The sequence below is a fragment of the Eulemur rufifrons genome, chromosome 17 (genome assembly GCF_041146395.1).
Source record: "Eulemur rufifrons isolate Redbay chromosome 17, OSU_ERuf_1, whole genome shotgun sequence".
In the NCBI taxonomy this organism is placed as follows: domain Eukaryota; kingdom Metazoa; phylum Chordata; class Mammalia; order Primates; family Lemuridae; genus Eulemur; species Eulemur rufifrons.
Genome location: NC_090999.1, coordinates 13,324,163 through 13,350,830, shown reverse-complemented (window position 1 = coordinate 13,350,830; position 26,668 = coordinate 13,324,163). Strand labels below are relative to the sequence as shown.

The 26,668-nt window shown below is 32.0% G+C and overlaps 1 protein-coding gene across 3 annotated transcripts in view; it reads left to right on the top strand.

The window, feature by feature from the left end:
* CDH18 (cadherin 18) overlaps positions 1-26,668 on the top strand; it is a 202,850-nt gene that overhangs the window by 157,223 nt on the left and 18,959 nt on the right. For all 3 annotated transcript variants that reach the window (XM_069492575.1, XM_069492577.1, XM_069492576.1), the window contains exons 8-9: positions 8,778-8,899; positions 19,520-19,637. In XM_069492575.1, coding sequence (XP_069348676.1) covers positions 8,778-8,899; positions 19,520-19,637 — 240 coding nt within the window. The remainder of the gene's footprint in view (positions 1-8,777; positions 8,900-19,519; positions 19,638-26,668) is intronic.

Here is a 26,668-nt window from a genome sequence, read left to right as displayed (position 1 = left end):
GCCTCAACAAACTGCTAACTGCTCCTCATTGTGGTGATAAGAGAGTCATTTTATATTGACAGGAATTGAATTTTACCAGGGTGATAAAACCAATTGAAACTTTTAATTCAACTAATAAAGTATGTTCAAAATACACAAAAACACCACTATGGAAGAGACTACAAACAGACCTCTCTTAGAAATATTTTAGTAAGTAGAATAAAAAAAAATCAGTAATTAAAAAGATGTTTCAAACAACAAAATAAAAATCTTGGGTATTTGACTATATAAAGAGTGCAATAAACTTAGAGTGTACATATAATTTTCAAACATACAAATAAATATATTATCTAAATCATATCTATATCTAAATCATGTAGAAAATTTGACAAAAACATTTCATTAATACAAGTCGTATTTTCTGAAAACTGCACAGATTGTGACAATGTAGAATTTGTTTGCAGGTAGGCAAGGGAGATGGATAGACACTTCAACAAGCAGAGTATGACAGAGCAGTGAAAACTGGCTGTGCCAATGAAGTAAACTTAATTATCAACCTTACAACCATGCAAAAAAAATAATACCAATATTTAGAAGAACTAAATTAAACTTCAAAAGAAATGCAAGATAACGTCTCTATGGCATTATAATAGGGAATGTTTTATTATTTTATTTTATTTTTTAATTTTTTTTTTATTTCAGCATATTACGGGGGTACAAATGTTTAGGTTACATATATTGTCTTTGCCCCACCTGAGTCAGAGCTTTAAGAGTGTCCATTCCCCAAACGGTGCACACCACACCCATTAGATGTGAATATACCCATCCCCTCCCCCCCCTCTCCCATCTGCCCTACACTTGATGAATGTTATTACTTTAAGTATTGATCAGTTACTATCAGTTTGATGGTGAGTACATGTGGTACTTGTTTTTCCATTCTTGTGTTACTTCACTTAGTAGAATGGGTTCCAGCTCTATCCAGGATAATACAAGAAGTGTTAGATCACCATTGTTTTTTGTGGCAGAGAACTCCATGGTATACATATACCACATTTTATGAATCCACTCATGTATTGATGGGCACTTGGGTTGTTTTCACATCTTTGCAATTGTGAATTGTGCTGCTATAAATATTCCAGTTTGGATTCTTTTTTATAGAATGTCTTTTGTTTTTGGGGGTAGATGATCAGTAATAGGATTGCTGGATCAAGTGGTAGTCCTACTTGTAGCTCTTTGAGGTATCTTCATATTGCTTTCCACAGAGGTTGCACTAGTTTGCAGTCCCACCAGCAGTGTAGGAGTGTTCCTATCTGTCCACATCCACACCAACATTTATTGTTTTGGGGAATGTTTTAAAAAGTACATATTATGCAACCCATTAAGGAAAACATTGATATATAAAATGATAAAAATTACACTTAATAAATAATTACAGAATAATTTGAAATAATGAATGAATATGTGTATACAAATATGGAGTTTGGGTGATATATTATACACACATTGATTCATTTCTGTTAATAAATGGGCACATTTAAATATTTGGGCCAATTATTTTCCAGTGTCATTCCTGTATATGTCAAATACATTGATGCCATGTCTTAAGTATATAGTCAGTTTATATAATAAAATAAACACCAATTTGGTAGTTGCCCACCTTAAGAAATAAGCTCTATATGTACCTCGCTGTTACATTCCTTTCCCTTTCACCCACTCACCAATACCTTAAATTTTGCATTATTTAGCTTTGTTTTCTTTATAGTTTTACCAAATGCAATCATATGTGCATTTTGTCCATATGTATGTGTGTGTATATATATGTTTATTTATGTCTGTAACTACATAATTGTGCTCATGATCATTGCTATTGTGTATATAAATATATTAATATTACATGCACTGTCTGTGAATTTTTTTCACAGTGCTGTTTTTTGAGATTCATTCATGTTCAGAAGCATAGCTGAAGTTTATTCATTTTCACTATGCTGAGAAGATAAATCTACTTTAATTGGTACATACAACTGTCAATGGCTTTTAGATTGTTCTTATTTTTTATAGATTTAGAGATTATGAGCATTGCCAATATAATATATCTTATATATGTTTCCTGTGAAAATGTGAAAACTTCTCTAGGTATATACCTTGAGTGGATATAGCTAGAGCATTTGATATATTCGTGAAAGTATTCTAGAGTTTTTTTTCCCAAAAAGAGAATGTTTAACATTTTTTTGAATAAATGCATAACTATAAGCAATGACTGACCTAAACATTAGTGTGTGTATTAAATATGTGAATTAAAGCTCTCTTAATTAATACATTTCATTCCATAAAGAAAAAATTTCCCTCTAAAATATATGTTTTATTCAGTTATAATATTATGTGAAAGGCTCCAAAGAGGCTCAGCATTTATGTGACTTAAAATTGTAAGAGTTAAAGGGTTACAGGATAAATGTTCTAATATTTTGTATACAAATCAGAGCACATTTTAGAAATTTTTAAGTAAATGTAGACTGAATGGGTTTTCTTCATTGTTTTCATTATATACACTTTTTCATTTTTACTTCTATGTTTACCAAGGGTGTTGGTTTATATGTAACTAATTATCATTTTATTGTCAGCATTTACATTATCTTATAACAGTGACGCATAATATTTAAGAATATTGAATGTGGAGTAAGCCCACCTCTATTTAAATACTTTTTCTGTTCCTTACAAGCAACTGGAACTTGGACAAGTTATTTAACAAAAGTATTACAGATTTTCTTATCCATAACAAACGATTACAGTGAGAATTAAATGAAGTATCTTAACCCAATACTTGGCACATAGTAACAAAATTAATGTAAACTTATCATCAGCAAAAACATGGTTGAAATATATTTACATGAATATAAATCATTACTTGATATATATTCAGGAGGCTTTTAGACAAAATTTCTTTTGTATAATATGTGATACTTTCTACTTAGGTGATCATGATGACTATGAAGAAAAATAAATTTCTTACTTTATAATTGATATGACTTTTATTTCTTTTTCTAATTATGCTGACCACAATCTTCACAGCATTGTTTAGAAAAAGTGCTGAGAGCTTATATATACCAATCTTTCTTTTCTTGAGTTCCTTCATTTAAAACACTCAATCTTCACTAATAAGAATGATGATCATGGTAGATTTTTGGTGCATATACTTTTTAGGTTGAAGAAATCCCTTCTATTCTTAGTTGGTTGTGTGCTCTTTTTCCTTCTTAAATTAAAAAAAAATGTATATTATGTTTTGTTAAGTTTTTTTCTGCATTTATTGAAATAAACATGTGTGTGTTATAAACTATATTCATTGATTTTTTTAAATGTTAGCCTTTCCTTCCTGAGAAATCCCCCATTTGGTCATGATGGATGTATTATCAAAACTCAAGTCCTGGGACTCCGCTCATGTATTTCTCTATTCTCAGGAAGCATTGTTTTGTACTATCTACTTCCAAGGGTCTGAGAGAAACAGCTGTCATATATTTTGTTCAGTTTTATAATTGTTTATGATGGCAGGCCATTTTGGTATTAGTTGGTCTTTCCCGACTCAAATAGGAAGGTTTTTCTTTTTTTTCCTTGAGTTCTATTTCTAAGCCAGTTAAACGTGTTATTTTAATTATGTAATTTATTTAAATATTACACAAACTAATGGGATATATGTACATAATAGAATTAGAATTTGTGTAGTCTAAGTTGAAAATTTTCTGAATATTTGAAAAAATTGATTTGTTAACAGTGTGTTGCAATTTAGGGGAAAATTAGACAATTTAAAATCTCAGAGAATTTTATAAAAATAAGAAATGATGCTATATTCAGACTGTTCTGTATCTTCAAGTTCGTCCTTCACTTGGAATAATTGAGTTTTGGACCTCATAGATCATTCAGAGTGTGTTGTTTTTACAAGAATGGTGGCGTTAACCCCAAACAGTAGTAGATCCATACTCGGAGATAAGGCCTGGCTTACCCCTACATCAGGAGAGTGAAAATTGATTAGTCATTATGCATTTGAATATTTTCATATAAATACTTAAAATGTATATGTACCATTATTTTAATGAATGATTTACCATATTAGCTATTTTGCTTTAATTAAAAAAAATTTTCAGATGCTAATTGTACCTGATAAGAAAATGTTTATGATGATTAGATTGTTCACCTTAGAAAAAGGAAAATTGTATAAAATCATGATTATCATTATAAATATAAATCAAAGGACAGCATAAGAATTGATCATAAGATGAATTTTGTGTACGCTATAAAGATGAAAGTTAGAAATGTTCACAGGCATGGTAGATGAATAGACCAAGATAGAAAATAAATGCTAAAATTGTGAATTATTACAAAAAATGAAAAATTAATGTTACATTTGCCAGATTCTCTGTATAATTGAATGAGTCAATTATGATATTTTCACAGAGAGAAAGGACCTATTTTTCAATTATTTTGTAATCAATAACAAATCCTTACATGATTCCAATGTAATTAATTTCACAGAGAGCTGAATTACGTTGACCTTATATTCCTGATTAATAGAACAAAGATAGTGTTTATGCCTAAGAATCAAGGTACATCTTAAATTTTAAAGCTTCCAATTCATGTTACTCTCAGGCAATAATATTAAAGACATATAGAGAATTACTGGAAGATTTATGGGTAACTGGAACAAAACAATGTCCTCGAAAAAGTAAAGATTCATTATATAATAGGTGATTTGCTTCAATATGGAATTTGTATCATGATTATGTGATTAACAAGATTATACATTGTAAACTGACAAAAAATTGGATAAATATATGGGATGAATTTTGCATAGTGTGTTTCTAAGACCTTTGCAATTTTTAAAAGTGTTTCTACACAGGTGTTATATTTCTTTATTATGAAATAGTGCTCTAACACACAGGTTGGTTTAATTTTCTAACATGTAAAATTCATGGAATGCTTTATTTTAAACATTTTTATTTGGCAACAGTACAAAAATATTTGAGGACTAATCTATTGGATATCAGATATATACCTTATTGTTATAACAAATTATTTTGAATACAATAGTTGATTGCTAAATTAATATTTAACTAAGATGTGAAGAAGGGAAGGAAAGAGAAAAAAGAGACATATTAGTGAAAGGGCATATTAGTGGTATAAGCATATACCAGGCAATGTGATAGATTTATCTAAAAATTAATTCTTAAATAGAGTAAATACTTATATTAGAAAAGAGTTTATATTATTTATTATTTTTCTCAGTTTTTCTGCTTAATAATTAAATATCACTTCCATATATGAGATTTTAAAATTGCAAGTAAAAATGCCCAAACTGACTTCATTTCAAAACAAACAAATGCATTGAGTGGAAAATTTAAGTTTTCATTTGATCACTTAAATGCAAAACTTATTTTTATATATCTATTTAAGGAAATGGTGGAAACATATTTGTTAATAAACTAAATATTAGTCTAGCATGTTAAAATGCTCTAGTATCAGGCCACAGTAACTATTTAAAAGAGTGAGGATTATTTTTATTGTATATTTCCCTATAATGAAATCTTTTCAAAGACATCAAGGAAACACCAAAAAAATATAATTTATAAACCCAGATTTATTCTCATTGACATTTATGAAACTTAGAAAAGTATAAATGTGATTATTTAAAATCTTATTCATTGACATTTGTTATTACAATAGTACATAAGGCTTTTTATTTTGGGGTGAATTTTCATAAAGATAAAAAAATAAAACCAAACTTTTAGGTAAATAATCAACATTATATAGATTAGAAAATTTATGCTAATCTATATACTGACAGACATTCTTAATACTGATTTAGAATATGCATAATTGGATTAGAAATTAACCAAATTCCCAGTAAACATGATTTAGATTGTTCTGGGGACCTATATTTCAATAATAATGGCTTCAGAATAAAAGTAAATTAAACAATTAAGTTGCAATTTTTAAGAAAACAAATTGAAAAAAATAGTATTTAATTTTTTTTTCTCCATTCAATATAAATAGTGGGAAATCTGAAAGAGTAGCATATTTAATTGTTCTATCATAGTGTTATGCACATAGCAATCTTTTCAAAAATACTCACTGGATAAAATTGATTGTTCTCAACTTACAAAAGATCCTTTAAATGTATCAAGCTTGCGCTTGCACTGGAACACTGTATCCCTTTACCTCCAGAGAGGGCACTGCTGATATGAATTCCTAATACATTGCTATTGCATGAAGCATGGGTGATTTTTATATAATATAGTTTGTGAGGAATTACATGTACATGTTTTGGTTTTGTTTCTTTTTTAACATTCAGAAATGATTAAAATGTACATTCTACTCTTTCCCAAGCTCATTATGATAAAATTTACATAGTTATCTTAATTGTTTCTCAAAAACACAAATTGGTAAGTCAAATAACTCTATTCCAGGCTTATAGATGAAATACTTAAGGCATAGAAATAAACAAATAACTTCTAAAAGTTCTTGTTCCTGAAGCGTGTTGGAAATGAGATTCATATTTAAGTTTGTTTGATTTCAATGTATTTTTTCTGCTACTAAAAGAAATTATGAAAATTAATTTCTAGACATGAGGCATGAAAATAAAAATAATAACAATAACAAATATTTCATTCAGAACTTAAGGAATTACTCAATTTTAGCCTTAGCAAAATGTTTGTAACACACATGACTATGTTTACATGTTATTGGTAAAGTGATTGATTGATATTCAAAGTGTAACATACTAACTCAAGGACTATCGGAAATAATATGTAGAGATCCCCGGGAACTTGCTAGTTCACAAATATAGAACTATTTAATATCATGATTGAATAAAACATACCAGAATGCATGCTGGTAGGCTATTAGGGGCTACAAAGCAACAAGTGGTTTTCAACAATAATTATCTGCAGGTAAAGCTACATTTTTCTCCATTATCCTACTTTTAGTAAACAGAAAGCAGTATTCAATTTGCACCAGTAATCACATTACACTTACTCTCACATTCTGCTTTTCATAACTCTTCAACATACCTCCTATAGTTGCCCCGACGGTGCATGCCATGCATGTGATGAGTCACAGGCTCCAGAAGGTTGGATTAAATAGATTAACTAAAGTTTGTCACAGGACACAGAATGGTAGTAGGTCCACAGACAAAACTAGTATTTGTCTGATCCCAAATGCCCTATTTTTAGTCATTAAGTTATGGAATAGTGATTGTACATTGGGGATATAAAATAATACTGGTTCAAAATGGAAATATTCTGTTTCCACCCGGAAGATTTAGTTCCCTGTGCCCAAGTGTGGAATGGGTGCAAGGACATTGCAGTTCCAGAGTACAGCCTGAGCCTAGCATTTCCTTCCTCCCTCCCTCCCTCGCTTTCTCCCTCCATCCATCCTTCTCTCCCTTCCTTCATTTCTTATGTTATTCGTGAACTAAATAAGCATTCCAGGAACTAAATTGTTTAAGATTTTTTTTAACACATCAGCAAAGTCAGTATACTATTATTTTGTTTAGCCTATTGACACATACTCTCTTTCCTGATCGGCAGTATATAAGCCAGAGAAAACAATAGGTGTGGAATATTGCCTCTTTCCTCTGTTTTCTGGGTGGTGGGGGGGGGGGGGGCGGGGGAGGAATGTTCATAAGACTGAAATTACCATTTTATTTAACTTTAAGTAAAATCATCTGAGTCAAATTGTTTTCTCTTTGGAAAAATTATTTTTTAACCCAAGAACTTATTTTCTTTAGTTATTGTAGCATAGCATTACTTAGATTTTCTATTGCTTTTAGAGTTACTTTAAACCCATTCATTTTCTTACTATTGCGAATAAGTTCTGAATAAGTATCTATGCCCTCTTTTTCCTAAAATGGATAGTTTTTTCCTTCTACTGTTGTGCTGTGATAAATTTCTCTAAATTTTATGTTCATTTTTGCTAGTCTTATTCCTTAATGTATTATTGTGTTTTTATAATTTTAATTTTGAATTTTTTTCAGAGGATGACAGACACATTAGCAATGAGCAGGGCAGGGGGAGAGAAAGAGAGAAAGATTTAAATTTTTCATCATGTATTCTTAATCTCTAGCTTTGCATGTAAAATGAACCAAACATTTGCCTTTGCTAACTTATATGTCAGAATTAATTACCTTACCAAAACATGGGAAGATTGAGTTAAAGGCATATTTTAAAGTACAAAATAAATTTTGATATCTATCAGAGTTATACGTGAATTCTGTCCTAAATTCTAATTTAAATTATTCTTTATTTTTCCCCAAGTGTGGTATGGCTTAATATCACATAGTTTATATATTCTCCTATAAGAAGAAAATGATCCTTTGTGTAAATAAATGTACTTTCTATTATAATCTTTGAGTTTATTTAGATTTAAAATGGACTTTTTAAAGATTACATTTTTTATCAACTGCTGTGCTTTTCTTAGATTAATAATGAAACTAATTGTTCATTTCTTAGACTCTGACAGCATACAATGAATTCTGACAACTTTCTCCCACTCCAGTTCCTGAATAACATGTAATTTCCTTGATATGACAGAATATCGCTTTGGTATTCATGTCATGCCTTGGTTTTCATTTTTCGTTTTTCTGTAAGTTAATGAGTTCTAGCAAAGAGTGCCATCATAAAGTTGTCTTTTGCCAGAAGTCCTGCTACAGCATATGGAACTAGTGACAAGTTACAGTATTAAGGAGATTTGTTTTAAACCAAGCTTCTAAAGTGTGCATGGAAATACTAAATACATCCCTGTGTGTTTTGCAGATAATCCTGGTTTGCTGAGCCATGTCACAGTGGGTATTAGAGTTCTGGATGTCAATGACAATCCACCCGAACTTGCCAGGGAATATGATATTGTTGTCTGTGAAAATTCTAAGCCTGGCCAGGTAAGTTAATTGTTTCCTTCCTATCATTTGAATGGAAGAAAAACAAGTAGCTTTATTTATATTATTCTTCAGTATAATTCCTCAAATCCCCCAGTGTAATTTTTGTGTTCAATGAAAATGATTTTATAGTACCAAATGAATTTTTTGAGAATCATAGAAAATAAACTTTCTCTGGATCCCAAATGTAACTTAGAAAAATGAGCTCATTCATGAACAATGCATTCATCCTGCCAATAAAGTTATATTGAATGCTTTATGTATAGCCCTGCATTAAATACAGAGGAAATAGTGAATGTTCCTGTCCTAATGAAACTTACAGACTAGATTGAGGAGGAAGGACTTTCTTGGCCTGCTTTGGAGGATCTGAGGGAGTGACACATGAATGGTAATTGAGTGATGCTGGTACTAAAAATTGAGACCCTGTCTCTACAAAAAATAGAAAAATTAGCTGGACTTAGTGGCACATGCCCATAGTCCCACAGACTCAGGGGACTGAGGCAGGAAGATCCTTTGAGCCCAGGAGTTTGAGGTTGCAGTGAGCTACGATGATGCCACTGCACTCTAGCCCTGGCAACAGAATGATACTGTATCTCAAAACAAAAACAAAAGTCAACACAAAAAAGCTCCCCCCCAAAAAAAACTCAACAGTAAAAAAAGAAAAAATCCAATTTGAAAATAGGCAAAAGACATAAGCAGACATTTACTGAAAAGGATATATAAATAGCAATCATATGAAAAGATATTCAACATTATTAGTGATTAGGTAAATAGAAATTAAAGCTACAATAAGAAATCACTACATGCCTATCATAAACTTCACTAAATGCTGGTAAGATGCTGAGAAATTGGATTATTTCCATATTGCTGGTGAAAGTGTAAAATAGTACTGCTATTCTAGAATATATTTTGGTAATTTCACAATAAACTAACCATGCAACTACCATATCATCCAGCAACTGCACTGGAACATTTAAACCAGAGATAGGACATCTTGCGTTCACATAACAAACTGTACAAAAATATTTGTAGCAATTTTAATCATAAAGACCTAGACTGGAACCAACTCTGAAGTCCTACAATGGATGAATAGTTAAGCAAACTGTAGTAAATTCATAAAGCGGAATATCTTTCAGTAATAAAGAGAAACAACTGATGCATGCAACAACCTGGATGAATCTCCGAAGAATTTTTCTGAGTGAATAAAAGAGCCAATCCCCAGAGTTTGCATAATGTATGATTCCATTGAAACAGCCTTTTTACCATAGTAAAATTATAGAGATGAAGAACAGATTAGTAGGTGCCAGAGGTTAAAAAGATGATGTCAATATCCTGGTTTTGAGGATGTTTTGCATGATACTACCTGTGGGGGAAACTAGGTAAAGGGTACATGAGACTGCTCTGTATTATTTCTCACAGCTGCCTGTGAATCTCCAATTACCTAAAATGGACATTTGAATTAAAAACGAAAACAAACAAAAATACATACTACCTCCAAAAGGACAATATTAAAGCTAATTTTTTTAATCAGGAAAGATAAATATAGAAAACAATGGAAAGATAAGTCCAAAGAGCTGTAAGACAATAACTGGCAGCAATAAATTAATTTTCTACCAAAAATATTCCTCATAAGTAAAGTCGAGGAAAATTCATATTTAGGAAAATAACAAATGTCAGAATTTGTTAGCATAAGAAATACACACTATTAAAGCTTTACTTGAGTAAAAAGGTAAATAACTGTGTTGGCAAGAAACATTAAAGAGCAAAGCAATCAATAAATATTTTGGTAAAAGTCAATGACTAAAGACTGAATAAGCAACCAAAGAAATGTTTTCCGGGGGTTAAAATATACATTGTGCATGGCCTAAGAAATCATAAGAAAGGATGGAGGTAAGTGAAGTTAAAATATTCTAAAGTCCTTAACTATTAAGGAAATTCATAATATTAATTTAAATAATTAAATATAAATTAATAATTAATATTAAATAATATTGATATTAATTAATATTAATTTACAATACATTTTATAAGTCAAGAATGCATGTTGTAATTTCTAGGTTAGCCAATGAAAATAGTAAAAGATCATGTAAAAGTAAAAGTAGTAAAAGATCATGTAACTAACATGTAACTACAATAGTAAAAGATCATGGAACTAACAAGCTAATAGAAATTAGAATTTGAAAAAAGTACTTATGCCAAAAAAGGTAATGTTTAAAGTTTTATTTACTGACCTTAATAATGTTTACAAAATGTTTAACGTTAAAATAATTCATTTACTTATAAAACTGTTGTGTGTGATTTTCTGTATTTTATAATGCAAAGATGGTACTTAAAAAAGAAAAAGATAAAACAAAATTAATATAAAACAAATAGAAAAGATAAAGAGCAAATAGAAAATATGTAAATTTCAAGTGTTCATTAGTATTTAAGTTAAAATAAAACCACCTAAATACTCAAATTAATACTCAAATTAAAAGATGCCTATTATCATACTAGATTTAAAAAGTCAATTAAAAGTTGCTTATAAGAGATACATTATCAATATAAAAAGAAAACAATTTGAAATTAAAAATACAGAAAAGTATTCAAACAATTACTAATGGAAGTTATATACATACCCCTAAACAATAGCATACACACACACACACACACACACACATAAATTTTATCAAGGGAAACATTAATATTAATAGATGTAAAGAAGCAAATTTCATTATGGTAAAAATAGCCTGTACACCAAGTAGAAATAAGTATTTTAAATTTAGATATATTTATCAACATTACCTCTAAATTAACAAAGCAAAAACTAATAGAAATATAAAGGGAAATAGACAAATGTTATTGAATTGGGAGTTTTTGCACACTTTTCCCAGTAACTGATAGAATATTCACTTAAAATTTCAGAAAGAATATTGAAAATGGAATATCAGAACTATCAGACTGTACTAATTGACAATTATACCAACTTCAGATTATGCATTAGAAAATTTGCACAAAATATTGACCAAAAATTTACTATCTGCTGTGTCAAATAGCAAGTTTTATTAATAATACTTTGCAAAGGATAGATCTTATTTTTTTCTTTATTATAATAAATATAGCTAGATAGCAATTCAAAACTATAGCTAGAAAAATTTATATTGGAAATGAAGAAATGCACTTCTAAATAACCTAATAGTCCATGAAGAAATACAAAGTTAAATGAAAAAAATATAGTTACATGGAACAACAATGAAAATATATCATTCAAAGCTTCTAAGAAGTAGTTAAACCATGACTAGTTGGAAATTTATAATTTTAAATGCATATAATGGTGAAGATCATTAATTTTATTGCAAATTAAAAGTGCAAGCATTCATTTATAAGAAGGTAGAACAATAGCAGTAAATTTAAATGAAATAGAAGGAAAGAATTACACATTTATAAGCAGAGATCAATGAAATGGAAATGAATCAAAAGAAATATTAAGAAGTCAATCATTAGTAATTTGAAAAGATAGAGAAGTCCCTGTTATGACCGATATAAAGAAGAGATAGGCCAGGCGCAGTGGCTCACGCCTGTAATCCTAGCACTCTGGGAGGCCGAGGTGGGCGGATCGTTTGAGCTCAGGAGTTCGAGACCAGCCTGAGCAAGAGCGAGACCCCATTTCTACTAAAAATAGAAAGAAATTATATGGACAGCTAAAAAAAAAAAAATATATATATATATAGAGAGAGAGAAAAAATTAGCCGGGCATGGTGGTGCATGCCTGTAGTCCCAGCTACTCGGGAGGCTGAGGCAGAAGGATTGCTTGAGCCCAGGAGTTTGAGGTTGCTGTGAGCTAGGCTGACGCCACGACACTCACTCTAGCCTGGGCAACAGAGTGAGACTCTGTCTCAAAAAAAAAAAAAAAAAAAAAAAGAAGAGATAGACAAGAGAACAAACAAATAATATTAGGAAAAATAAAGGGAAGATAACTACAGCCCTTACCCATTCCAAAAATCAATTATTAGGAGCTAAACAATGCCCACACGTGGCCACAAAGAGTTGTAGAGGACATTAGAAATCAAGGCGAGGGGAGGATGGGAGCGGGTGAGGGGTTTCAAGTATAGTGAACACTATTCTGGTGATAGGCACACTGATAGCTTCCTCTTAAATATTATAGTAGATATCCATGTAACAAAACCATTGCATCCCCTTCATATTTTGAAATTAAAAATCAATAGTATGTTATAATAAATCATCTTACATAACAATTTGAAAATTTAAATACAATACATACATTTTTAGAAAAGAAAATTTTGTCAAAGCTGCCACAAGAATAGAGAAAGACTAATCAAACTTCTATCTGTTAAATACATTGAATATGTAAATAAAAAGCTTTCCACAAGTAAATCCTGTTCTCATGGCATTAATGGTGAATTCTACTAAATTTAGGGGAACTTGTTACAGTAATTAAAAAAATATTCAAGAGTTCAGAAAAAGGGGGAAATCATTTTTTTAAAGTGTTTTGCAATGACAACATAACCTTAATATCAAAAGTTGACAAAAATATTTGAATCATAGCTATTCTCTCTCATGACCATAGCTATAACTATCATAAACAAAACATTTACAAACAAAATATAGCAAAAAAGAATAATACAATAAAATGTGAAGAAGAAAAATCAAAATTCACCTCAATAGGTGAATTTGAAGCATTTGACTAAGTTCAACACAGGTTAACAACCATAGCAACAGTGACAATGCTACTAGGGTAGAATTTTTGGATGAAATTAACACATTTGCTACATATCAGGTCAGTATAAGCATGTTACTTATATTTCTTCATGCCACAAACAATGAGAAAAAGAAGTTTGAACACTATGCCACTTAACATCACATTAAAAAATACCTAAGAATAAATATTACCCTTGTTAAGATTCAATTACTACCTCTTTAGATAGCAACCTTAAAACTTAGGTCTTTTCCTTCAATGACACTTTATTTCTATGATTAATAGGTTACTCAGAGATTTCAAAATTGATAAATTGAAAATATCATTTCAGATAGGATATAAGAACCAACCATAAGCTAATATTTACATCAAACATTGTTTTCTGATTAAGTATAATTTTAAAATATTTATTTAAATAAGCAACTAAATTATATTTTTAAAATCTCAAGCTCATTTCAAAGCTTCACAGGTAAAGAATGTTCTTGTACTATGGCACAACACTTACTAGTCTATAGCCACCTGTGTAGGCTGCTGAAAATCTGGTCACGTTACACCTAGCCCTTGCTCTTAGCTCAGTTGATACTTTTTTCTGCATATGTTAACATCTGTTCCCAAATGGCTGGTCTCAGTGTTCTGGCCTGTGACTTGACGTATTTTTGTTGACCTCTCATATTGTCTACTTGCTCATGAGATAAATTCATTTTATTCTCCCTAGGACTTGCTCCCCGCTAAATGTGGAATTACTAACCTGGGCCCTCTGTTTTACCCTCTGCATTGACTGCAAAAGCTCTGTAGTATTTCTACACAATGATTTTATGTGACATTAACAAGTGCTTTGTTCATCTCTAAAAAACAAATTGTCAGAATTTCGGGGACCTTCTAACGCTGAGACTCTATGAATACATGCCTGATAAGTTTCAGATTCCTTTATGATTTGCTTTATTTTCTGCATGAAAAACTATTATACCCTTTGGAAATGGCTGTATCTGTGACAGTTTGTTTTTTGTTTTTTTTTTTTCTTGGAAGGATCTCATTAACCATTTATTTACATAGTCTTCCTTTTTTATATTTTTTGTTTTTGATTCTTGGAAAGTAATTGCTATACTTAGCACCCTTAAATTCTAAGATATTTTGATTAAGTTTTGCAAGCTGATTAAGTTATGTGATTACTTCATTTTGTTCCTTAAAAACTATATTTAACCATCGTTCTTGGCTTTAATTATAAGATAACTGAACTCTTTATGTTGTTGTTCAGCATATGTTTCCAAATCTCTCACCAAAATGAATTTAAACTTTAAGGGGAGAAAAATTATTTTTGAGTATTGCTTGTGTCAGGCATATTTAAACAAATCATTACCATTACAGGTGGTCTACTTGTGTGATTAACCCATTGCAGAGTAAAATGGCCCGGTTCTTTTTATTGCTTATTTAACTTTGCAGTCTTTGATTCTTTTAACCTTACATTCAAACCATTTCTGGAGGAACTTCATGTATTATGATGCAGAATTTTAATAGGAAACTCTATTTAAAAAATAATTTATGAAATAAGTTTTCTGAAGTGTATTTGTTATTGCCCAGCTATATGACAGTTCCTCTTTCAATGGCAATTGCTTTTAGAATTACAGATATTTCTGTTACGGATGCTGTGTACCTAAATATGTCAATATGTTGCTATGGCAGAGATTGGTTTCATATGAAAGTTCAAACCACTTTTAACAGCTGGAGTTCAGGTAAATTCAGATACCAAGTGAACTATAACAATACAGTTATCTGAGTTAATATATTTTCCTGTTTTGAAAAAAAATAATCTTTTAGGTACTTTGACTGAAAAAATATTAAAAAGAAAGTCATGCATGCATGGAATTTCAAGTTGGTTCCCAAAGCAGAGTGAATTCAAAAGAATTTAGATGTTCCTAACATAGAAACCTTGAAAAATAAAGGAAGTGCATTGTATTTTATTCATATTGAATTTCCTCTGGGTTCCTTTTATTTTTCATTAGAAGGAAATTTAGAAAGCATAACGCAAAAAAGAAATCATTTTGTTACATACCACTAGCCTTTGTCCCAATCACATGTAATTATTAACTACATAACTTTGAGTGAAAAAGGTTAACTAGGTCAACAGACTTTTTTACTGTGTCAAACATCAAGCTCATTTGTTGATATTACTATCAAATAAAGGTGTACAGGTTGTGTTAAATAATATATTATGAAATAGACTCATTGATTAAATAAGATACTATGTATTTCTTAGAACTTCCTTTTCAATTAAAATGCTTAAGGCAAGTTGATTTACCAAATCCAATGTTATGATATTTTAATACATTTGTGACACTGACTTTTTTTTCTAATAAAGTACTCTAGCAGTAATAGACTATAGAAAATAAAATTTAAAAGGTAACTACATTTATTTGTGGATATCATCAAAATTTTTCCTGGTAATATTTATAAACACTATCAATTTGGTTTCTCCCCCTTTGCTTTTGAAAGGTAGACTAATTTGTGGCTTTATTTCTGCCATATCTATCAAAATATATAAGCATTTTATGCACTAATTATATCATGGGTATATGATAGAAAACATTTCAGTTCATTTGGAAGGAGTGAGAATCAAAAAGAAATTGTTAAGGATTTTACACTGTCAACCCATTGCACAGACAGAAAGCACAGGCAACACAGTGTATATAAATCACAACTCTGACAAAGGAATAGAAAATATTGATAATGAAAACCTGGCAATTATCTAGATATTTGCCAGTTTTACATCTTCTAAAAACTAAACACATGTTAACCTCTTAGGTATGTTTGTAATGAAAGTCTTAGGTGACAATGGATGTAAATCCTATTTCCTGGTGAAAGGAACAGGGAGATTTGTAACACAGAAAATTTGAATAAGCCATCTCAGATCAAGAGAATATTCCAGAATTCTGGACAAAACCAGATCAATATTCCAGGTTTTAGAAATATTTTTCATAAATACTATGGATGAAAATTTAAGCATAGATGCATGATTAAAAATTCTACAGTAGGCCGGACGCGGTGGCTCACGCCTGTAATCCTAGCACTCTGGGAGGCTGAGGTGGGCGGATCGTTTGAGCTCAGGAGTTCGAGACCAGCCTGAGCAAGAGCGAGACCCCATCTCTACTAAAAATAGAAAGAAATTATATGGACAGCTAAAAATATATATAGAAAAAGTTAGCCAGGCATGGTGGCGCATGCCTGTAGTCCCAGCTACTAGGGAGGCTGAGACAGGAGGATCCTTTGAGCTCAGGAGTTTGAGGTTGCTGTGAGCTAGGCTGACGCCACGGCACTCACTCTAGCCTGGGCACCAGAGTGAGACTCTGTCTCAAAAAAAAAAAAAAAAAAAATTCTACAGTAGTTCAAGATGAATGGGACACTGCTAAACAAAATCTGATAATCAGATCATCATTTCCTACGTAGATGAGCCTGAGTTCGTCTCTAAGAAAAGCAAATTTGTCAGAAGTGAGCTGCCTGTTAAATTCAGATTTGAAATTATCTATATAAAAATGGAAATGACACTTTAGTAAATATTATAGAAATACAGAAAACAATAGAATATGAATGTCAGAGTTTAAAACAATGTATAAGAAGTCTCATGTTTGTAAAAATATCAAGAAAACATTAATTTATAAACTAACTTTAACATAATAGAAAGGAAAATAACAATCCCACAGAAGTGATAACAAGAAACATTAAATAGCTCAGTTGATTTAAATGAATCGTTCTCCACCAATGCCTCCAAATTACATTCCAGGATAAGAAATAAGAAGTAGGCTGGGTACAGTGTCTCAGGCCTGTAATCCTAGCACTCTGGGAGGCCAAGGCGGGTGGATCATTGGAGCTCAGGAGTTCGAGACCAGCCTGAGCAAGAGCAAGACCCCGTCTCTACTAAAAAGAGAAAGAAATTAGCTGGACAATCAAAAATATATAGAAAAAATTAGCCGGGCATGGTGGCACATACCTGTAGTCCCAGCTACTCGGGAGGCTGAGGCAGGAGGATCGCTTGAGCCCAGGAATTTGTGGTTGCTGTGAGCTAGGCTGACACCACAGCACTCTAGCCAGGGCAACAGAGTAAGACTTTATCTCAAAAAAAAAAAAAAAAAAAAAGGAAAGAAAAGAAAAGAGAAGAGAAGAGAAAAAGAAAAAGAAATAACAAGTAAAGTTGCAGATGTGTTAGTATGTCATGGGGTATCATGGAGAAAATGGAGAATCACATTGAATGAAGAGCAAAGTAGTTGGTAACTTAGGGTATGTGTGGGTGTGTGGCTGGGGGTGGGGGAGTACATAGTACCTGCTTAAAAACTCATATTTATTTAATCTTGAAGACAAACTTGAAAATATGACATAATTGTCATCTCAGTTTTATATTAACTGATGTATAGAGAATGTGGGTATATTCCTCAGATGATGCAGCGCCTGAACTCTATTTGAAACTTTTCATGCATTTGAAAAAAAATGGTCACATTGCTTCTGATGATCCATCCATGCATTCTCCTACTCAGAGTCAAAAGCCAAAACAAGGGAGAAATGATCTATCCAGAGACTAGTGGTGCTTTAAATAAAAGAAGAAAACGATCAATAAGCAAATATGAAATTTTCAGCTCATAAATAAATATGGAGGTAAATAGAGAAGTATAGAGATTTCTTTGGAGATGAGGGGTGAGGAGCACATAAGATCTCTTGTTGAGTGAGTACCTTTTGAGCAGTGATGGAAATGTTGGAAGGGGTGAGCTGGGTGAACATATGGAGGAAGTTGATCACTTCCACACCCTGAAGCACATTCTTTACTTGCACCCAATGAGAATACTTGTTATTCTAGTTTTACTCCCAGGGACCACTCTTTCTTGGTGCTTTTATATTCTTCCTCATCTTCCTGACAAAATAGTGGGCTCAGGACATGGAGAGGAATTCAGGTTTTAACTGTGATAACTTTGGTGAGTTATTTCCCTTGTAAAATATTGAAATTGGCTAAAATAGGGTAAAGCAGTCTAAGAAATTGTATCAACTTTTTAAATGGACACATTGTATTTCACAAACAATAAATACTATTTTTACAGCTCATCTTTCCCTCTTTGTGTCTGATTTTTTCTAAGGAAGGGCTAGAAAGAAAACACATAAACATTAGAATCATTTTTTAAAAAATATTTTGCTTGTTTTGACTTTTTTTTTAAGGAATATTGTGGCCATAGCTATTAAAATTTGTGTTCTGCTCTTGGGCCACCTGGAATATTTTATTTATATAGTCTAACTTACTCTGCTCCTTAACATGTATTAATTTCAGATTTTAGAATTGCTTTCTCTTGACCACTAGAGATGGGACATTATCAATAAAAGACTGAAGGGTCTGATTTTGCCTCTGCCACTATTTTAGAGATTTGTGGCACATCACAATCCTTCCAAGACCCAGGTTCATCATCTGTAAAATGCATGAGCTGGATCATGGTCCCCCCAAAGGCCTCTTGAAAGAGTAAAAAAATGCAAAATTCCACTGCTCTTGCGTTTACTGACTGAGAACAACATAACACTGCAAGACTATTCTGCATCAACACTGGGATATTTATATTTGTGCAAACAATATTTTATGTATTTTATAACAAATGTCCATACAAAATCTTACAACTAAATGACCCCACAATGCTATGAGTAATAAAGAAAAATTTAATGTTTTGCCATGTTAGAAAATAAAATGTGAAAGCTTATACATTGTGCTTTGTTCTTCCTAAGATCTAATGCAAAGGAGAGCAAGTTAATCGGTACTTTTATGAGTTGAATTTGGAAAGACTCAAGTTGGAAAAAGAATATTTTAAAAATTATTTTGTTTTAACAATTGAAAATAATACAGTATAATTAAAATTGAGGGAATAAGCAAAATTAAATTTATTGTTAAGTATTTGTCTTTTCTTTAGGTTATTCATACCATCAGTGCCACTGACAAAGATGATTTTGCCAATGGACCAAGGTTTAATTTCTTTCTGGATGAACACCTGCCAATGAACCCAAACTTCACTCTTAAGGACAATGAAGGTGAACATAAATACATATGTTTTTTGATCTATATAGTTTCTGCTTTGACTTGATATGGAATAGGCGTGATCAGTTTTGCAGTATTCTTATATACTCATGAACAGCTTGCAAATCAGCATTCAAAGTCAGTTTGATGTTAATGTGTTATGATTTGTGAATAGCTTATATTTAAAATTGAGCCATATGTACAAATAACTTTCATTGAATTTATTTAGAAGCATCCCTTTAAACAAGAAATGTACATGTAATGTGCTCTTGGGCAAATTTTAAGAGAAATTTTAGCTGACAAACTTGTTTATGAGAGTGCTGTAATCGCTAGGAGGGAGAAAATATTTAAATTAGAAAAAATGAAAACTATGTCCTAGAGACAGTTACAAAAGGAAATGCAATGCTTGAAATCATCTTGTATTAGCAAAGCTATCAATATATGCTGTACAAATTATATTTCCTCTTGTTAGTGGGAATATTTCCCAAAATATCCATAGAAAGATATGCATAATTATGCACAATATTGTGGAATGTGAAAGTTTTTGGATGATTTTGTTTAATTTCCTGTTTTGGGGGTGGGGCATTGGGAAGAATCCCATAATTTAGTACTATAAAAGATTCATCATTATTTAGATGCCCTATCTAGTAGATTCCTCAAGATTGTGTACAAGTCATTCTTGATACCTTAGGGAAATATTACTCCATTCAGTATGTGAAATTTTCTGATTAATACCAGCTTTCTCCTTCCCTAAACTATGTTTGATCATGTTTATCTGGATATGCTGTAATTTAGGATTTAATGCTAGCCTCAGAATCACATGAAGGACACAATGGCACACACATTTTGAAGTAAACATTTAATTCCCTCTTTGTACATTTCTAAAAGGAGAATTTTCAAAAGCAAGTCACTAAATGACAACCTGCTAAAAGCATTTTTCCCATTATCCCTAATGGTCTATAAATGTAAACAGAATACCGTAGTGTGCGAGCAGCCATAAAAAGGTTCACATGAACATACAAAGCTTAATTGCCTCTCCCATTTTAAGTAGCCCTATATGAGCTTTACGTATGAGAGTATATATTGTTTGTGCATGACAAATTGTATTTGACTATTGTACATTTACTTACATTTGAATATTATATCTTATAATCCAAATATATTTAGGATACTTAAACATGTGAACCACGGTAAAAATCGATTTATATTCTCTCATATTTCAAAGAATTTCATAATTTGGGGGAGCATTTAGCTTGCTTCCTTAGTAAACTGAAATCATATCTAGATACACATACTTATACTTCATTTGGAATTTTTTTATTCCAATGCAAACTTTATTTTATGTTTTTAAAATAAATTTAATATTATAATATTATGATAAAATTTGATGTAGGTTTAAATATGTGCTAAATGTAAGCTATTTAACCTACATAGGCATAACTCTAAAAGTACTTTAGAAAAACAGGAGAATGTTATTTTCATTGAAACGTACATACATCCCTAACTAAAAGTTCTTCATACAAGATTATTATGTCTGGAATTTGTGAATTTAACTGACAGTTGTATTTGAAATGTCTTCATTCAGTGATATGACAACATTACCAGTGCTGGAACTCACACACAAGGTATTCTCCTCAAAATATAAACAAACTTTTGAAAGGGTTTGTGTGTACACTTTGAAACATTAATTTTAACCATATAAATGAATACTTATCATCTCAAGTGTGAGAAGCCTGTGGACAGTTTTGTAGTGGTAAAGATGTTTAAATATATTTGTATGAATATTTTTAACAATTTTTGAGAATTGATAAAATTATAAATAACACAGAAATAATTTCTCTTGGGCAGAAAGAACAGCAATTATTTGGAAAGGGGCTATCAGTGCATAGCTGAAAACACGGACCTGAGTGAGCAGACTTGGTTGTGCTACATAAGTTCAGCCCCTTAACCTCCCGAGCCTCAGTTTTTATATGCATCAATCATGATTAGAAATACCAACTTTTCAGCCTTGAGAGAATTAATGTTACCATATATAAAGGCATTAGAATCATATGGTCTTTTCTCCACAGGTAAGGCAATTATAGATAATAACGTGTACAGATGAAATTAAAAACAGAATAGCCATACCAGAATAAATACATATATATGTGCATACTTACATGCATTCATTTATTTATGTATGCATAAATATTTCTCTAGACAATAACCAGAATAAAAACACAATGGAGTAAGAGTCAGAAAATCCTGTCCTGCTGGATCCTGGGTGTCAGGGCATTGCATTACATGAGTTAATAGACATTACTATGGCCTCAGAACATAAAGAAAGAAATCTAGAAGAACAAATTAAAGCCATTTATTTTCTATGCCTACCACTTACATGAAAGTACATATTCAGGGAAACAATAGGAAGCAAACATAGTCTGTAAGCCAGGTTCTGTGATCTGGAAGCCATTGATTTAGCATCATCTCCTAAATTGCTGTATAGCAAAGAGTGAGTGCAGAGAAACAGATTTCCATAAAGAGAGATGAACAGAAATGCATAGTGTTGTTGCAGACCAGACCTCCTTCACATTTCTTGATACTTCATTGAAGTAATTCCTACTAGAAACTATTGTAAAAGCACCTATTTAATTATTCTAAATTATTAATATGTATATACTAAGCTCATGCCAAAAAGGAATATCTTAATAGCATTTATACCTAGAATCACATAAGGTAGCTAATTTTCTCATACAACTAAGGAGATCTTCCCCATCTATGCCCAGATTGGATTCTCCTATTTAATACCCAGATCTGCTTGCTAAATGGCTAAATTTCAGACAATGTTCCATGTTTTCCTAGATTTTTACCATTCCCATTCCCATAAGATCTTTCCTGCCATATGGCCTATCCCTGATTAATTTGGACCCTGCTAATTTATCTGAGCATTACAGTCTTCTTGAATGTTCTATCTGTTTATTTTAAAGAGTTTCTTTATTTTAGTACAAACTCTATGAAAAGTCATATGGAGATACCTCAAGGAGCTAACAGTAGAACTACCATTTGATCCAGCAATCCCATTACTGGGCATCTACTCAAAGGAAAAAAAAAAAGACATTCTGTTTAAAAAAAAAATATTCACTAGAATGTTTATAGCGGCACAATTTGCAATTGCAAAGATGTGGAAACAACCCAAGTGTCCATCAATCCATGAGTGTATTAATGAAATGGGGTATATGTATACCATGGAGTACTACAAAGCCACAAAAAACAGTGGTGATCCAGTACCTCTTGTATTATCCTGGATAGAACTGGAGCCCATTCTATTTTGAACTTAGTTTTTATTACTCACTGTGACATAGGCTGCGAATATATTGGCAGAAAGTACCGGCATGGAGTGAATGATCTCCTAAGGGGAGAAAGAGTCCTAAGTAGAGCAAATACATCTATTCAAAGAAAATGTGGTCCAAATACTCATTGCTCTGGTTGATAGCCATTTCATTCTTTCACAGATATGTAAATCACTGGTGAAATTACTTTTTCATCTTTTTTCTTGAACATATTAGTATTAGTGATTTTACAATTATTGCCAGCCTACTCCAATATCTGGATAAAATGCCAATATTTGTTTTTTTCTGCGGGGTTGGGGGATCAGAGGACAAGACTGGGACATATGGTCTTGTTCCCTGATATGTCTAGTATTTTTTGATTGAATGTCACACATTTGGTGCTGCTATAACAGAACATCTGAGGCTGGTGAATTTATAAAGAAGAAAAATTTATTTCTTACAGTTCTGGATGCTGGAAAGTCTCAGATCATTTAGAGTCCAGTAAGGGCCTGGTCTCTACTTCCAAGATGGCATCTTGAATGCTGCATCTTCCAGAGAAAGGAAAACTCTTCCACATATGGCAGGATATAGGAAGAGAGAAAATCCTCTTCTGAAAGCCCTTTTGATTGCAGCATTAATCCATTTATGAGAGTGGAGAGTGAAGCCCTAATGACCTAAACACCTTCCATTAGGCCCCACCTCCCAACAGTATTACTTTGGTGATGAAGTTTCCAACACATGAAATTTGGAGGGGACAAAATTCAAGCCATAGCACTAGAAGAAGCTCAAATGGTCTCTCTTTCTCCAGAGAGTATTCGTTATTTTCTCTGATAAGCAATTAGAGTGGAGGATTATCACTTAAATCCAATCAGAGTCTGAGCTGAGTCAGGGCTGATTTGCAGTTTTATTTAGATTCAGTTTGTCTCTCATTTGTTCCTGTTCATAGAGCATGACCTTCTAGGGCTTTCCACTGAGAGCATGCTTGTGCACTCACCCTGGTCCATTCATCATTGGTCAACACCACGATATGGCAAAAAAGCTCTTCTATGTCTTCCAGGTCTTTTCAGCTTAGGATTTTAGCTTTCTGTTAAATTTCCAAATTAACTTCCAATTTAAACTTTCAATTTAACAAACGTCTTTACGAAAAATCAGTCACGTATTTGAGGCCCCTCAATTTCTAATTTGATTGCAGGCCCATGAGGCTTCAAAAAACTTTCCTAGTTTCTCTTTGCCCAGCTTAGAATCCTGGCATCTCGTTAGTTTCTAGGCTGTAAAACTTTGTCACTCTTTCTGCAGTCACCATTTCAAACAAATTTTCCCTTTTTCTCTGTCACTTATGGACCCTGTTTCTCTTATATGCCTGCTGCAAATCTGCACTTCCCAGAGTAAGATGTGCTCAAAGTTAAGCTACTAATGAAGGTTTGGATAAGCAGACCGCCCTGAAAGAGCAGCCTGGTTTAGCAGATATCTGAACAGGATATCAGATAACAGATATTGTAGTCCAAGAACTGCTTCAAGCTCATTCTTTCTCCCAAATATTTACTGGGATGATACATACAGCTAAATAAACTTGACATATAGATGGATTCTGAAGGTCACTTCCAAAGCAGAGAGGCTTTGAGATTTGCAAGAAAATATTTAGGTATTGGCCCAAATCTATCTACTGGTCTTTACGACATTGGAGGAATCTCTGGGAATCATAGCTCAAAAAACTTCCCTAAGTAGAAGACCACAGGACATGGCAGGAGTCATATTAGTTCAGGGACAGAGGCAGTTAGTATGTTTGGGGGCCTATTAAAACATACTTACACATCTGCATGAGACTTTTAAGCTCACGTGAAAATACTGCCAATTTTAAAAATACGGTAAGATGATAAAGTTCAATTGGACACTTCTGAAAGCTGAATTAGTGACTTGAAAGATTAAAAGGGAAACAACATGGAATGTTTCAGAGTTAGAATCTAGAAACAGGTTAGCTGTATTTGAAACCTGGTTTCTCTATGAATTACATGTGAGATCGTGGCCAAGCCCTTGTTTTCACTGTGCCAGCTCTGTGTTTAAATTTGAAAGAACAAGTATCTGTAGCATACCAGGGAATATCCAAGCAGCCAGCATCTCCAGGATGATTAGATTATCACTGAACAGTGCCATTTCTTTGAAGCCCAGTTTATGTTGCAATTATTTAATGACGCTATTTTCAAATGACTCTTGCATTATAACATGTGGGTCTGGGTAAAATAGCTAGTTTTTGACTGACCAACGTGCTCCCATTGATAACAAATAGAAAAGCTTGAAATTTCAAGAAAATATTTATTTGACAGTATCAGAAAACTGCAAAGATAACTAGAGGAGTTTTAATTCCAGAAAGGGGAAAATATGTGGAAGGCAAACTGTTGATTGCAAGACATCTTTTATTCTACAGGTATTTGCTCTTACTTGTGCCTCAGTTTCCTCTTTTGCAAACTGGAGATATGTAGACAATTATTATATTCTTAAAAAGAGAGATGAAACTATTAAGAATTTGAAATCATACAGGAAATGCTATGAGTCAAAGGCACATTGAAGATAACTAAAAAATAAACAGATGAAAAAGCAGTAAGGAAATAATTAAATTACCCTGAGTGAAGATTTAAGATTGAAAGATATATATATATATACACACACACACACGTGTGTGTGTATGTATGTGTGTATATATATATATGTTTAGAGAAGTCTTGACAGATGATGAAATAATTTTACAAGTTTCCAGACTATTTAAATTGTAAAGAAAATGAATGTTTTCAAAATACTCATTTGCAAAATTAGAAGTAAGTAGTCAATGTGTCTTCTTTTAATGACATTTGAAAGAAAGAACTACAGTAAAAGAATCGTCTTCCTAAGATAACACTCGTGTAACAATTAAGAAAGTGGCATTTTAAAATACTGAATGGCTCAGAAATCACAACTATGTATCAATTATAATAAAATTCCATCAGCAAAGTATTTGGAGCTATTGCAGCCAAATGAAAATAAGGTAAAATAAGAATGTATATTTTTAAAAGGTAAAGATAAAGTGTAAAATAAACAATATATGATTAAATATCAATTAGAAAAATGATTTGTATGTTAAGTATAATCACATATAAAAATAATAGTGATAATAAGATAGAAAATACAATACTTATTAACAAATGTCTATTAAATGTGCTTTGTATATTATCATTAAGAATGTATTCAACTATTAGATCTAATTCAAAATGAGGAAAACACTTGAAACAGCCCTGCTCCTCCCACCCCCCAGCTCTGTTCCCTCCAACAGATCTCTTATGCTCTCTGTCCATCAGGTACAATCCCAGCCTCACACCACATTACAATTTATCACCACTCTTCCTGAGTCTCCTTGGAATTAATGGTTTTCCTTTAAGAGAAATTCTTCAGTTATCATTGCGTTTCTCCTGCCACTAAATAGTTCAAGTATTATGTACTCTGATGGGTATAGGGCAGCGAGCTAAGCTGTCCAGAATCTAAAGAATTCCAACACACATATCACACAGATCCTGCTTTCAAGGGGCTTGCTGTCTAGGTGAGGCAATAAGGATGATATGAAACCTAACTTGCAACTGAAGGCAGTGAAAGGTGAATGATTTTAGAGAGATTACTGAAAGTTGTATTAGAAGAGGAGTTAGTTGTATAGAAGAGGAGTATGATTTGACCTTTAAGAATGAAATCTATTATACCAGGGACAGCGAATCAGG